The 13,428-nt window shown below is 47.0% G+C and overlaps 11 protein-coding genes across 11 annotated transcripts; 7 read left to right on the forward strand and 4 right to left on the reverse strand.

The window, feature by feature from the left end:
* Positions 1-419: 419 nt before the first annotated feature.
* Positions 420-1,169, forward strand: KL911_003324 (uncharacterized protein; the record flags this gene model as incomplete). The annotated part of the gene is made up of 1 exon (XM_043198492.1): positions 420-1,169. The coding sequence occupies one exon, from the start codon at positions 420-422 to the stop codon at positions 1,167-1,169; it is 750 nt and encodes a 249-aa protein (XP_043053655.1).
* Positions 1,170-1,238: 69 nt separating this feature from the next.
* On the reverse strand, positions 1,239-2,786 carry KL911_003325 (uncharacterized protein; the record flags this gene model as incomplete). Its single annotated transcript, XM_043198493.1, has 1 exon — positions 1,239-2,786. The coding sequence occupies one exon, from the start codon at positions 2,784-2,786 to the stop codon at positions 1,239-1,241; it is 1,548 nt and encodes a 515-aa protein (XP_043053656.1).
* Positions 2,787-2,903: 117 nt separating this feature from the next.
* On the forward strand, positions 2,904-5,318 carry KL911_003326 (uncharacterized protein; the record flags this gene model as incomplete). The annotated part of the gene is made up of 1 exon (XM_043198494.1): positions 2,904-5,318. One exon carries the CDS (start codon positions 2,904-2,906, stop codon positions 5,316-5,318), a length of 2,415 nt encoding a protein of 804 aa, XP_043053657.1.
* Positions 5,319-5,349: 31 nt separating this feature from the next.
* On the reverse strand, positions 5,350-6,030 carry KL911_003327 (uncharacterized protein; the record flags this gene model as incomplete). Its single annotated transcript, XM_043198495.1, has 1 exon — positions 5,350-6,030. One exon carries the CDS (start codon positions 6,028-6,030, stop codon positions 5,350-5,352), a length of 681 nt encoding a protein of 226 aa, XP_043053658.1.
* A 42-nt stretch (positions 6,031-6,072) lies between these two features.
* On the forward strand, positions 6,073-6,873 carry KL911_003328 (uncharacterized protein; the record flags this gene model as incomplete). Its single annotated transcript, XM_043198496.1, has 1 exon — positions 6,073-6,873. The coding sequence occupies one exon, from the start codon at positions 6,073-6,075 to the stop codon at positions 6,871-6,873; it is 801 nt and encodes a 266-aa protein (XP_043053659.1).
* Positions 6,874-7,275: 402 nt separating this feature from the next.
* Positions 7,276-8,211, forward strand: KL911_003329 (uncharacterized protein; the record flags this gene model as incomplete). The annotated part of the gene is made up of 1 exon (XM_043198497.1): positions 7,276-8,211. One exon carries the CDS (start codon positions 7,276-7,278, stop codon positions 8,209-8,211), a length of 936 nt encoding a protein of 311 aa, XP_043053660.1.
* Positions 8,212-8,294: 83 nt separating this feature from the next.
* KL911_003330 (uncharacterized protein) lies at positions 8,295-9,272 on the forward strand (the record flags this gene model as incomplete). The annotated part of the gene is made up of 1 exon (XM_043198499.1): positions 8,295-9,272. The coding sequence occupies one exon, from the start codon at positions 8,295-8,297 to the stop codon at positions 9,270-9,272; it is 978 nt and encodes a 325-aa protein (XP_043053661.1).
* Positions 9,273-9,336: 64 nt separating this feature from the next.
* KL911_003331 (uncharacterized protein) lies at positions 9,337-9,903 on the forward strand (the record flags this gene model as incomplete). The annotated part of the gene is made up of 1 exon (XM_043198500.1): positions 9,337-9,903. One exon carries the CDS (start codon positions 9,337-9,339, stop codon positions 9,901-9,903), a length of 567 nt encoding a protein of 188 aa, XP_043053662.1.
* A 3-nt stretch (positions 9,904-9,906) lies between these two features.
* KL911_003332 (uncharacterized protein) lies at positions 9,907-11,139 on the reverse strand (the record flags this gene model as incomplete). Its single annotated transcript, XM_043198501.1, has 1 exon — positions 9,907-11,139. The coding sequence occupies one exon, from the start codon at positions 11,137-11,139 to the stop codon at positions 9,907-9,909; it is 1,233 nt and encodes a 410-aa protein (XP_043053663.1).
* A 102-nt stretch (positions 11,140-11,241) lies between these two features.
* On the reverse strand, positions 11,242-12,564 carry KL911_003333 (uncharacterized protein; the record flags this gene model as incomplete). The annotated part of the gene is made up of 1 exon (XM_043198502.1): positions 11,242-12,564. One exon carries the CDS (start codon positions 12,562-12,564, stop codon positions 11,242-11,244), a length of 1,323 nt encoding a protein of 440 aa, XP_043053664.1.
* A 382-nt stretch (positions 12,565-12,946) lies between these two features.
* Positions 12,947-13,384, forward strand: KL911_003334 (uncharacterized protein; the record flags this gene model as incomplete). Its single annotated transcript, XM_043198503.1, has 1 exon — positions 12,947-13,384. One exon carries the CDS (start codon positions 12,947-12,949, stop codon positions 13,382-13,384), a length of 438 nt encoding a protein of 145 aa, XP_043053665.1.
* Between the last annotated feature and the right edge of the window lie 44 nt (positions 13,385-13,428).

The following is a 13,428-nucleotide window of genomic DNA, read 5'->3' on the forward strand; positions in this document are numbered from 1 at the left end:
ACAGTGGTCTGGCCATCACCGTCATTGGCGAACACCGTCTGCGGACAAATCTTGCACATGACTGCTTTTTTCGGAACCCAAGAGTCCCAATTAGGAATCTTACTATTTCTTCAACAAAAGATATATTGTACGCCGACAATAAATTTGGCCTATCCACTACTGTTTATGTTTACACTTGGACGTTTTCATACAACTGTGCAGAGTTCCCCAGTCAGTCAGCACCTTGGACGACAACACTTTGTTTTTCTGAACTTGCTTTCGTTTTCTTCTTAATCAACTGAACAACAAGCTCCAAAACTTACCACAGTCATTCCTTATAACGAGAGACCCACTCTCACTTGTGCTACCGGAGTTTACCTTTACATTCATTCTTGAAAGAGCCAGAAACCTTAACACGTTGATCCACAACAACATTAATTATGCTTTACAAGACTTTTGTGCCACTCCTTTTGCTGTCAGCTTACACGAAAGCCGAGGAAACCACCACCTCACAAATCACCGTCACCGTGACGGAGACTTTGCTATCGCCATCTGAGAGCTCTGCTCTGTCGTTGTCGTCCGCCTCTGCTGCTTCTGCATCCGCGGCATCAGTTGCCAGTGCGTCCTCAGCCTCTGCTGCCTCTGCTGCTTCTGCTGCTTCTGCTGCCTCCGTCGCCGCTGCTTATGCTGCTTCCGTTTCTGAGGCCTCTGAAGCCTCTGCTTCCGCCGCTTATGCAGCCTCCCTTGCTGCTGAGTCTTCTGCTTCGTTGGAGAAGGCCAAAGGTCTGTTGGCCATCGCCTCTGCTGCTACTGTGAGCTCCTCCCATGAAGTTTCTCGAAGCTCCGCTCAATCCAGCAGAAAGTCGACAATGCCATCGTCGACTTTGAGAACGTCATATGTGAGATCCGCAGCACCATCCTCTTCAAGGGCTCCAATAAGATCCTCTGTGGCTCCTTCGTCCGCTCGCAGTTCCGCGGTCAAGTCTTCGGGCGTCAGCTCCTCCCTCTTGAGCTCCAGCTCAAAGACAGCCAAGTCCAGCTCCAGCTCTACTTCAGTCTCCACCCATGATGACGAAGGAACTTCCACTGTTGCTTCCTCCTCTTCTTCCAGCGCTCAAGCTAACGGAGTGGCTCCAATAAGTGGTCTCAGCTTCGGCGTGGCCGGAATTGTTTTGGCTGCTCTGATCTAGATTTCACCCTTGCTGCTTTCGATTTATGTAGTACTACGTTAGATACCGGCTAATTCTTGCTATGTATTATTAATTACCTTTTATCTTTATCACACATGAGTACAACGCGTTCCTGCCACCTTTTGCTCCGTCTATCCAGCGTCCCAGCCTATGCTCTTTTGATAATGACGCATATACCCGCACTTGCTCGTCTTCGAGATGGGCGCCAATCTTCGTAACCACGCCTTTTGCCCTTTCCAAGGTGCCGACCAGAACAAACTTGCGCAGATCCTTCTCCAGCTTCCAAACTTTAATCTCACCATTCCACGACCCAGAGAAAAAAACATCACTGTAAGGAACGGCATAAATGGAAGTGATCCAATAGGGCTGTGGTTTCGGCACTTGCAACTGTGCGTCTTCTAGGTTGCTCTCGGCGCTGGCCTTCCAGGGTTCCTTCTCTGGCTCGAGGCCGTGTGCCTGTCTCTCTGTATATAAAGGTTTCTTTTTGGCCAGAGACCATAGGCATACGTTGCCATTGTCTGACCCCGTGACAAAATGAGTGTCATCAATCATCGAGACACAATCAATGCTACCTTCCGCGTAAAAATCAATGCCCGCCTTTGGCGTGTCTCCGCCTCTGAATGTGAGTCTTGTCTCTTCAGCTATTTTCCATAGCATAGCAGTCCGATCTCGAGACCCCACGGTAACACATCTTTCTTGAGCCAGAGCAGCGATATCAGCAACCAAGTCCTGATGTCCATAAAGCGTTTCCAGCTGTGCTTGTTGATTGACACTGTAGGTTCTGATTTTTAGGTCAGCACACGCCGCATAGAGCTGGTCAGTATTTCGACGGAACGCCAGTCCCAAGACCTCTCCACGACGGTCGCGGGTCTCCAAAACTCGGATCGGAGCCAAATTTTCGCTGCTCCAAATAATAATGCGCTTATCACGACCTCCCGTGACAACATACTTGCCGTCAGGACTCACGGCCACCGTGAGTATCTCGTCACAATGTCCGTTGTTCATTTGCTCTTTTGAAATTTCTGTGTATTTGCGACCTCCTTTGACGAACTTCAGTTTGACAGGCTTTTTGTCTTCGTCTTCCACGTTCCACTTCGCAAGCTCCATGTCTTTCGAAACTGTGTAGGCATAAGGATACCGAACTGCAACCCCGGTCAATCCGATGCTGGGAACTCTAGCAACGGTTATCTTTGCCTCTTCAAGCTGCAGTTTGTCACCAATGAATTGGTAAACGTGACCCTGTTGCTCAGAGACATCTCTCTGCAACCTGGAAGCAATAATGTCATCGTCTAAATCCTTGGCATCAAAGTCATACACCTCAGCTTCTGCCTGTAATTCGCTCAAATACTGCTTCGCCATGCGTCGTCTTTTCTCTGCAGCACTTTCACCCGCGTGTTCATCTTCACTGGAATTGTCCTCTTCTTCCTCTGATTCAGCTGCAGACGATTCATCGAATATATCACTTTTCACTTCCTCCTCGTCTATATCGCTGGAGCTCTCGTGATCTTCTTTTTGTTTGGCATTTGAAGCTACTGCACGCTGTTTTCTGGCCCTCTCGGGTCCTCGCGATGGACGCTTTCTCTTCTTTGTAGGGTCCGAGAAAAACGAATCCGACATGATAGGTACATCTAAAATTTTTTTCCACTATTATATAGCAAAATTATTTTTTTATCGCATCCGTGCACCGATTTTAAAGATCTACTAACGCGTACAATTTGTTACACGAAACTTAGCATGGACTCGTTGAAGCAGGTCTTTGTCACGGCCGGAACAACGCTTGTACGCCATTCGCATGATGGCTCTAAGCTGTACGTGTGCACTAATTCCATCTTGAAGGTTTTCGATGTCTTAAACCCAGAGCATGAGCCAGAAGTGTTAGACATTCTAGAGAAAGTGAGCTCGTTCGAAGTGGGAGAGCTGAACGGCCACAGGTATGGCATTGTGACATCGAGAAGTGGAGTTTGTGAATACTATGACCTAGACTCTCTTCAGTCGATGGGAAAGCTTATTAGATCGCCGTTGAGCCTGAGAGACGCCGTGTTCACTCACGGGGGCTCGATGGTGCTCTGCGGTGGTTCCGACGGAGAACTGAAACTGGTGGCTCTTGGAGCCGACGCAAGCATTAAAGCTGTCAATACTGGCGACCAGGTGACGGCGATTGGGTATAACAACATTGGCGATCTGGCAGCTGTGTCTCTGTCCAACGGAGACGTTTCAATATACGCGTATTCCACTGCCGAGCCAGTCAAAAAGCATGTCTACACCAATATTACCGAGAAGCACAAGCTTTTGGATGACGAGGACGAAGACGAGGACGAGGACGACATGGACGACGCGTTTGCGACCCAGCCCCCAGAACCCAAGAACGTGGCTGTCGTGTGTGGTTGTGACTGGCACCCAGACGGTGATCTAATTGCTATTCCCACCAAGGACAAGGAGATTGAGGTGTACGACCGCACTAATTTTTCATCGCTGGAATTCAAGTTCAAGGGACAAGTCCACGAGAAGCCGCTGGTCGACCTGAAGTGGTCCCCCAATGGTGCCCATTTGGCATCTCTTGGTCAAGACAGGAAACTTATTATTTGGGAAACAGCTTCCAGAAAATCTCTCAAGGTGTATAGCTTGCCGGAAAACGGCTGCTCGCTGTCGTGGGGCCGTGGCGACGGCGATTTTGAGATTGTGGTTGGAACGGATCACGGTCACATTATCAAATACGAATCGGTCGTTCCTATGGAGGAAACCGGCTCAGGGAAGAGCAACGTGGTCGCTGACGAAGCCGATAGTGAGTCTGAGAGCGAAGTGACTGGGTTATTTGATGAAGGACCAGAAGACGACTTTATTGTGGATGACGATGGCTCAGGTTACGTTGAGAAAAAACGATCTCTAGACACAAATCAGCCGATAAAACACCGCAAGGTGGTCATTGAAGAGCCTGCTTATAGGCCTCTCTTTGAGATACAGCCTTATTCTCCAGGCGGAACGCCTTGGAACGGTAACAGAAAATATCTGACCATGAACTCCGTTGGATATGCTTGGACAGTCAAATTGGAAAGCTATAACACAGTCACAGTTAGCTTTTTTGATAAGGGGCTGCATAACGAGTATCATTTTAAGGATCTTTATGGATTCAACGTGGCCTCCATAACCGAAGATGGCATTCTTCTCGCTTCTGCCACCAAATCCAGGAAATCCACCATAATGTACAAGTCACATGACCAGCAGGACTCCTGGATCAGGACGCTTCTTCTGCAGCCTGGAGAGTTTGTTTCCAGTGTGACTCTTAGCAGGAACTCGATATATGTCGCAACTTCCCTTGGTTTTGTTCGCAAGTACAGCTTGTTTGGTCGGATCGAAAGAATCGAAAAAACAGCTCCCGTGGTTGCCTGTGTCAACAGCGAGAAGTACTTGTTCACGGTGACTTACAATTCGGGGTCTTTGAACTTCAACGTGCAGGATCTCGATGGAAAATACTTTCAGCGAAACGAGCATCTGCCGTTAGCCCTAGCTGGTGGATCCTACTCATCGTATCCCTTGAAAGGGGTGTTTTTCTCCCTTGACGGTGATCCTTGTGTTGTTGGATCTGATGAATATCTTCTAGTGCTAACCAGATGGAGAGATCCGTTGCAAGCTTCCTGGATTCCTATTTTGGACACCGCTGCAGGGGTCAGAAAGCTTGCTCTCGGTGACGATATCAAATGCTGGCCATTAGGACTCTTGAAGAACCACTTCAACTCCATAGTCACCAGAGGGTCGGATTATCCTTCGTTTCCGCTAGCCATGCCTTTGGAAATTCCCGTGAAGCTTCCAATCACCGGAGAAGACGAGGAAGAGGACCCAGAAGAAGAGCTGGTGCGACATATCACCTTGGGAGAATTGCTCAATGATGCAATACAAAACGACGACGTTGTCGACGAGACTGCACAGGAGCGCTTGGCTGACATCAGCGTCAAATACGATGCAGCGCTCCTCAAACAATTTGGACAGTCCTGTAACGACAGCAACCTCCACGACGCTCTTTATCTGGCTAGTAAGCTACGTGATGAGAGAGCTTTGCATGCAGCCTCCAAGATTGCCGAGCGGTTGCAACTAGTCCAGCTCGTCAACAAAATCACCAAACTCAGAGAAGCCAGACTAGAGTGGGATGAATAACCGGAATCAAACCAATATATATTAACCGTACTTAACGTCCCCTATTAATTTTATCAATGTCCTTCTGCGAGAGGACCAGTCCATTTCTAGTAGATTTTCCGACAGAATTGATTTTCAGACCACGATCTCTGATCCTTTTCTCCTTCTTTAGACCTTTTCCTATTCTTGTGCTGATCGAGGTGACCCCACGATCACCCAGCTGTCTGAACTCGTCTTTCTTTTTCTTCGCTAGCACAATTCCGGCTTCCTTTGCCTCCCGTTCATACTTTTCGATCTTCCGCACATGTGCCTTGATCATTCCCTTTCGCATATTCATTGGCATTTTTTCAAGCTTCTTTCGACCATCACCATTAACCTCTGCCACTTTCTGGATTCTGCTGTTCAGAGCTTTTACACGGGCGTTCCCCACTGGGTTTTCATGGTCCAGAGTCTGAAGTGTAAGATCTGCTCCCGAATATATACTCCCTCTTGTGTCTGCAAGTATATGTGACTCGCTCAGCAACCTTTCCAGTGCAATATCATTTTTTATGTCCTCTTCATCGGTCTTGGACTTCGATCCCTTCAGAAGCTGTTCCTCTTGAGCTTTTTTTTTGCGTTTCAGCTCTTCTAATGTAATCGGCCTACCGCTCTTCAATATTTTCTTGTCGTCTTTGGTTGGCACGGATTTAGTGGGCGTATATTTGTCCTCAAACTTAACGACTAAGGGAGCCATATTAAAATATTTTTTTGTGTATTTTTTTTCAATTTATTTTTCATGACTAGATACGTGGGATGCATCGATATCCACGGTGGAAAAGTCAAGCAGATAGTGGGTGGAACCCTCGAGAAAGACGATAAAGAAAACGAGGACCTGGTATCAACGAACTTCATCAGTGAGCATTCTTCTTCGTATTATGCCCAGATATACAAGAAACACAACATTGTGCGCACCCATGTGATCAAGCTTGGATCCCTAGAAAGCAACGACAAAGCTGCCTTGGAGGCTCTTCAAGCTTGGCCCAATCAGCTGCAAATTGGCGGAGGTATTAACATCTCCAACGCAAAATTTTGGATTGATAGCGGAGCCTCCAAGGTGATAGTCACCTCGTGGCTGTTCCCTGAGCAAGATCTGAACTGGAATCGCTTGAAAGAGTTGAGCACACTTATCGGACCAGAGAGGCTTGTCGTGGACTTGAGCTGCCGCAAGGTGGAGCGCCAAGGGGCAATATCATGGGTGGTAGCTATGAATAAATGGCAGACCTTGACCAAAACCGTGCTGAGCAGGAAATTGTTTGAAGACCTGAGCCAATACTGTTCAGAATTCTTGGTGCACGCCGCTGATGTGGAGGGCCTCTGTAATGGAATAGATCAGCAGTTGGTAGAGAAACTTGGCGAATGGTCGCCTATTCCCGTTGTGTACGCTGGTGGGGCAAAGTCCATTACCGATCTTGCCCTTGTCGATAGACTGAGCCGTGGAAAGGTGGACTTGACATATGGCAGCTCTCTTGACCTCTTTGGAGGTAATTTAGTGAAATTTGAAGAGTGCTGTGCTTGGAACGAGAACCTAGATGAATAAAATTAGGTATCATTTGTACGGTTTTAAAGTTGCTGTAACGTTCGCGATGCTTGTCACTACCCGAAGGCCGACCAATCTGCCAGCCTCATATGTCTTACGAAGCCAAGGACGGAGCAGCATGAGACCAAATGCGACAGCAAAACCCTGGACAAAGGGCATCAGCATCTGGTCTTTGATGATCGTATAGAGGACGAGCGAGGGAGTGATAATGGGAAGCGGGTCAGCGTCTGTGGTATGTGTTCCCTTCCGTTGCTTGGCGTAATTAAGTAGGTTCCGTCTGAAGACCTGCTCGAAGCGTAGGTCTGGGATATTTATCTTCTGTGCCATATGAAGGAGCGATGATGGGTTTTCGGTGTGCTTTTTTATATTTGTGGCGAAAAACAAAAAAAACTTAAATTCACCATGTCTGAAGAGCCACAGGTGACTATTCGGAAGGCAGGCCGAGACGAGGTCGACTTCATTTTGGGTGATGTTGATCTGTCTTTGGCAAACTCCTTGCGGAGAACGATGCTGGCGGAGGTGCCGACGTTGGCGATCGATTTGGTGGAAATTCTGGTGAACACCAGTGTTCTCGCAGATGAGTTTCTTTCACACAGGCTGGGTCTCGTGCCTTTGGAGAGCGAGGATATCGATCAACTGAAGTACACAAGAGATTGTACGTGTGAAGATCACTGCGAAAAGTGCTCTGTCACGCTGGAGTTAAGAGCCCATTGTGACTCCGACGAAACCATGAATGTGTACTCCAGCCATCTTACGATCGTGAGTCCGAACACCGGTTTGAACCTGGGCACCCCGGTGGTGAGGGATCCCGAAAGAAAGGGGGTTTTGCTGTGCAAACTCAAGAAACACCAACAACTGCATCTCAGATGCGTCGCTAAGAAAGGAATTGCCAAGGAGCATGCGAAATGGTCTCCGTGCGCTGCCATAGGATTTGAGTACGACCCATGGAATAAGCTCAAACATACAGACTACTGGTTCGAAGAAAGTGTGGAGGACGAGTGGCCCAAGAGCGCCAACTGTGAGTGGGAGGAGCCTCCTGTTCCCGGTGAAAGGTTCGACTACAACGCAAAACCCAATCGTTTTTACGTGAACTTGGAAACCACAGGACCGCTGAAACCGAATGAAGTGTTTTCCAAAGGTTGTATCGAGCTGCAAAAGAAAATAGCCAACATTGTGTTCGAACTTGACAAGTTAGACCAGCAACAGCTCCAGGCACAAGCCAATGGAGCCACAGCATATGCAGGACAGACGGTTTATGGTGGAGCCAATGGTACGACATACGGCGATGTTGTTGGCGGCGGACAAACTAGCTACGATTTTGGAACCGGAAGATGGTAAAATGTAATAGTTACGATAGAAAAATAAATAATTCTAAAATCTCAAAATAATTCTAAAATCTCAAATCTTATTTTTCCAACGTCATGTCGCAATATATTGGAAAGACTATTTCCCTGATCTCCCAAGCAGATATAAGATACGTTGGAATTCTTGAAAGCATTGATGGTACAAAGGGTACTATTGCCTTGAAAAGTGTGAGGGTTTTTGGAACCGAGGGTAGAATTCTTGATCCAAATAGAATTGTCTATCCCTCGACGCAAATTTACGAGCATATCATGCTTAGTGGACCTGATGTCAAAACACTCAACATTTTGGAGGTTCCGATTGAGCAGGTTGTTCCTGAACCAATTCCCATGTTTAATCCTGCCAACTTCTTCCCTCAGGGCCAGATGCCATTCCAAAGCCCTGGTCCTCAGCCAGGACAACCCGCTCCATTGCAGTCCCCTGTCCCGCAAATTCCACAGCCAGTTTCGCAAATTGCCGCACCGCAGATACAGCCATCGTTGCCACCTGTAGCTCAACAACCACCTCAACAACCACCTCAGCAGCAACAGGCTCAACAGCAACAGGCTCAGCAGCAACAGGCTCAACAGGCAGAAGAACAGCATCGCGCTCCAACTGAGAGACTGGCAGAGCCCAAGACTGCACAGTATACAGACAATAAATCTCCGGTAATGGAGTCGGCTGCATCCTCCAACTCTGAGGCCCAAAACAACGTTACCAAGCACTCTCAAAGCTCGACAAAGCCCCAGGCTCCATTTGGAGATGATTTTGATTTTGAGTCCAATAATGCCAAGTTTGAGAAGGAGGCCGAGCAGGAAAGTGCTGAGTCAACGTTCTACAACAAAAAATCGTCGTTCTTCGACAACATCTCGTCCTCCACGGAGCAAACAGCCTCCGATAGAATGAGATGGCAGGAGGAAAAGAAACTTAACTTGGACACCTTCGGGCAGTCTTCTCTTAGGCACAACAGAGGCAGAGGAGGCTACAGAGGCCGTGGAAGGGGTCGTGGAAGAGGAAGGGGAGGTCGTGGAGGATTTAGAAACCCAGAATGGGCGTAAATAATAAAACCTGTACAAGTAAATTGGTGGAAAATCACAAAAAAAATAACTAACTGATCTAGGTATGAGTTCTATCAGACCATTCTCGGCCACTGATCTTTTTGAACTCAACACGATCAACCTTGATCCACTCACCGAAAATTTCTATCTATATTTCTATCTCCAATACCTCTCAGAATGGCCTTCGCTATTCTACAAGGCGGTTTCCCCTTCTAATGGCGTGCAGGGCTATATGCTGGCTAAAACAGAGGGTAAGGGTAAAGAGTGGCATGCGCACATCAGTGCTGTCACTGTGAACCCAAACTATAGACGGATTGGTCTTGCCTCAACATTATGCTCTTCCTTAGAACGATTTACAGAGAACGAGCCATACGAAGTATACTTCATAGACCTCTTTGTGCGGTGCAACAACAAGTTGGCAATTGTGTTATATGAAAAGTTGGGTTACTCCGTTTACCGTCGGGTTGTGGGTTATTATGGGGACTACGAGAGTAAAATGAACAGAAATAAACTCGACGACGAAATTGATGCTTTTGATATGCGAAAGGCTTTGAAACGGGATATAAACCGAGAGTCTGTTCGTGCCGACGGAAGAAAATACAATGTGCTTCCTAATGAAATAGTTTTCTAGGATCTACCGTCCCTTTCCGCTGTTTTTCTTAACATTGTGCGTCAGCATGTGCCTGAAGTATGCTAAAAACCGATTTCCCGAGATCTGGCTCTCAGGGCTCAAATCTTGCACCTTGACCTTTGCGTTACATATGGGACACACTGCAGCGTATACATGGCCGATTTTAGCTGAGCTTTTGTTGCTCTTTAGCTCCGGGTGCAATCCAATCAGCTTTGGTAGCGGCATTTCTGAGCCGTTGCTAAAAACGCCGTGCTGCTTTGTCAGATGATGCAAGTATCCAGACGAGTTCAGGTCAAAGAACAGATTGTCAAAGTCGTTCTGATAGTCTTGTTTTGTTGGCTTGCAGAATGAACACAATCCTTCCCTCTTGTGTCTTTTGCAAGCGTTTTTCGAGCGCAGATACCTGAACACCCGTGGTTCATAAAAATTCACATTTTCAGTATTGGCAAACCTCACTAGCTGATTACTGGTAATGTTGGACTTCTTATTGATCTCATATGCCCATGGATGATCCATCTTGAGTTGAAGGTGGCCCACGAACAGCTCCGGACTAAGTTCATTTAGCGAGCAATAGGGAATAAGATGCATGTTGATCATTTTCATGTATTCAGGATCTCCTTTTTCGAACACCCTGATAAAGTCTTCCACAAGTGTACTTTTTCTGACCTTCCTACTTAATATCTCGCTTTGCGTGCCTGCAGGATATGTCTGATTAGACCGTCTGCGTTTTCGTTGCGATTCAGTTATGTTATCAATTTCCAAAAAGGACATTCTTCTCGATTCGGGCGATTCGGAGCAGTAGCTGTCAGGCATTTCTACCATCAAATCCGTAATGTCTGCTTTTTCAGAGGTATACGAGTATGAGTTCTCTGGAGTCGGCATGTAGTCCTCTAAAATATGCGAATGTGCAGGCTCTGAGTAGTTCCGAAACGAGTTGCCACCACCTATCTCTTCGAGCTGCTCGACCACAATGTCATCAGTCTCCAATAGGACGCTTAACAGTGGCATGTCTGGACTGTTCACTAGTGTGATATCTGTGTGCTGGTCGTTATCGACCCACGCGTCACTGGTGATGTCAGTTGGATCGACTGCTACCAAATCTCCAGCCAAGGGGCGTAAAATGTTCGGCCTAGAGAGAAACGCGTCATTTTCGATCACTTCCCTCTCGAAGATGTCCCGTATGACCTCCAGCTCCATACCGGAAAACACCCTTCCCGAATACATGAGCATATACATTTGTGCTCCTTATTAATAAATATCTAGATCTCAAGATCATTTTCTGTTCTATTGAGATTTGGGGAACAGAAAAAATGCAAGTACTTGTACATCGCGTAGGCACTATTGCCAAACACTGGCGACCCTATCGACGGCACCGCAGCTCACGATAGTCTCTGTGTCGCCCACGTCGGCTACAAAGGCAGATTTGATACGACCTTCGTGCGTCTTTAGTTCCTCAACCACAGACCCTGTTCCAACATCAAACCCTCTGACAACACCGTCGTCCCCAAATATCCAGACCCCATCCTTGTGGGGTCTTGTTCTCACAATGGGGTCAGAAAATTTGTCCTGGGGCGACATCGAATTAAAATTGGAGATAATAATGTTTCGTCTGATAGTGACGTTCGTCTGGAAAGACTCGCTGTCCGAAGCCAGCACGCTCGCCGCCGCAACTTTTGGGGCCACCTCAGTCTCTTCGACGCCTATGAGATCAGCAATCGTGGGGATTTTAAAAGTAATCAATCTCATGTAGGGAGTGTGATTGGTAGCTGCTACCACTGTATCATTCTCGGTTTTTGCAAATGCCATAGGATGAAACGAATGGCTAGAAAATTCAGAGTCGTTTAGTGCTACGCGCCCGATCTCAAAAATGCGATCGTGGATGGTGTACACTCCAACCATTGAAGTATCCGTGCGTCCCACAAGAATCACAGGATAATTGCTCGAGTCAGCGGTAATGAGCAAGCAACTTGCTCTCGTAAGCAAGCTCACCTCGTTCAGTTTCTCTGTGGTTCCGTCCTCAAGATTGACTCTGGTGGCCACCAGTTTTGAATCCCATCCAGTCGACACTAAAAAGCCTGTTTTCCGGTCCATTTTCTGGAACTTCATTTGGAGAACGAGTCTCTTATGCAGTTGTTTTTCGCTTAAAAGCTCCAGCTGAAGCTCGCTGTCGTATCCAGCTCTCCAGATCCTTAATTTCCCATCCATGCCGCAAGAAAAAAGCAAGTCGCTGCCGTCGACTCCTGCAACAAGTTTTGTTGCCGTCAGTCCATGGAGGTCGTTCTTGACTAGTATGTTTCTGCGCTTCTCCAGATCAAAAAAGTGCACCTGTTTGTTATTGGTCACAAATAGTCCTAAAGACACACTTTTGGAACCGATCTCTAGCTTTACAAAGCATGAGGATATTACAAGTGACTTTAAAGTGCCCAAGTCCAACAGATCATGTTTCTTTGGCACATCAACGGTCCACAAAGACTTGGTGTTCTCGGACTCTGGCTTCTCCAAAGACAAATAGGCAAGTCGGTCTTTTAGAATTGTCTCCAAGGATTCCTCGACTGAATAATAATCGAACTTCCTATTGAGCTCCAACTCGAACGCTGCCAAAGTGCGTGTGAGGTTGTTGGTCTTGAGATAGTGCGCTATCAACTGTTGTGCGGCAGACATTGAATTATGTGAAAAGGACGATCGACGCGACTAAGCTACGAGTAATACAATTTTCGAGATCAAGATTTAGACGCGGCCTTGATTTTGGGCGTGCAGGCATCAAAGTTGGACTTGAACTGCTTGCATGAAAGAGGTGAACGATGCCCATTTACTTGGCAAGAAAGATCGCAACTGCACCGGAAGTAGCTACATCTGGTTAATGCCTATTAGCTATTCTAAATGTGGTGCACGGATGTAAACTGGTGTCTATCTACAACGGAGGCCAATTTTATTTTCGCAGGAGAGGTTTTTCACGTGACTGCTGGTAGGGCTGATCTCGTACCCTGGAGCCTACGTTAAATAATTTTTCTGAAAATTTGCAACTCCATCACTAACTTCAATCATGGGAAAAGGAAAGCCTAGAGGACTCAACTCCGCCAGAAAGCTGAGAGTGCACAGAAGAAACAACAAGTGGGCAGACAAACAATACAAGTCCAGACTGTTAGGAACTGCTTACAAGTCCTCCCCATTCGGTGGATCTTCCCACGCTAAGGGTATTGTTCTCGAGAAGTTGGGTATTGAGTCCAAGCAACCAAACTCCGCCATTAGAAAGTGTGTCAGAGTGCAGCTGATCAAGAACGGTAAGAAGGTCACTGCTTTCGTTCCAAATGACGGTTGTTTGAACTTTGTGGACGAGAACGACGAGGTCCTCCTTGCTGGTTTCGGTAGAAGAGGTAAGGCCAAGGGTGATATTCCAGGTGTCAGATTCAAGGTCGTCAAGGTTGCTGGTGTCTCCTTGTTGGCTCTCTGGAAGGAGAAGAAGGAAAAGCCAAGATCTTAGGTACAAAGAGCAATAAGACATAATAAAGACTGGTACAGACATGA

Source organism: Ogataea haglerorum, assembly GCF_019207285.1.
Source record: "Ogataea haglerorum isolate 81-453-3 chromosome Unknown 81-453-3_NODE_9_length_481884_cov_97.824832, whole genome shotgun sequence".
Lineage (NCBI taxonomy): Eukaryota > Fungi > Ascomycota > Pichiomycetes > Pichiales > Pichiaceae > Ogataea > Ogataea haglerorum.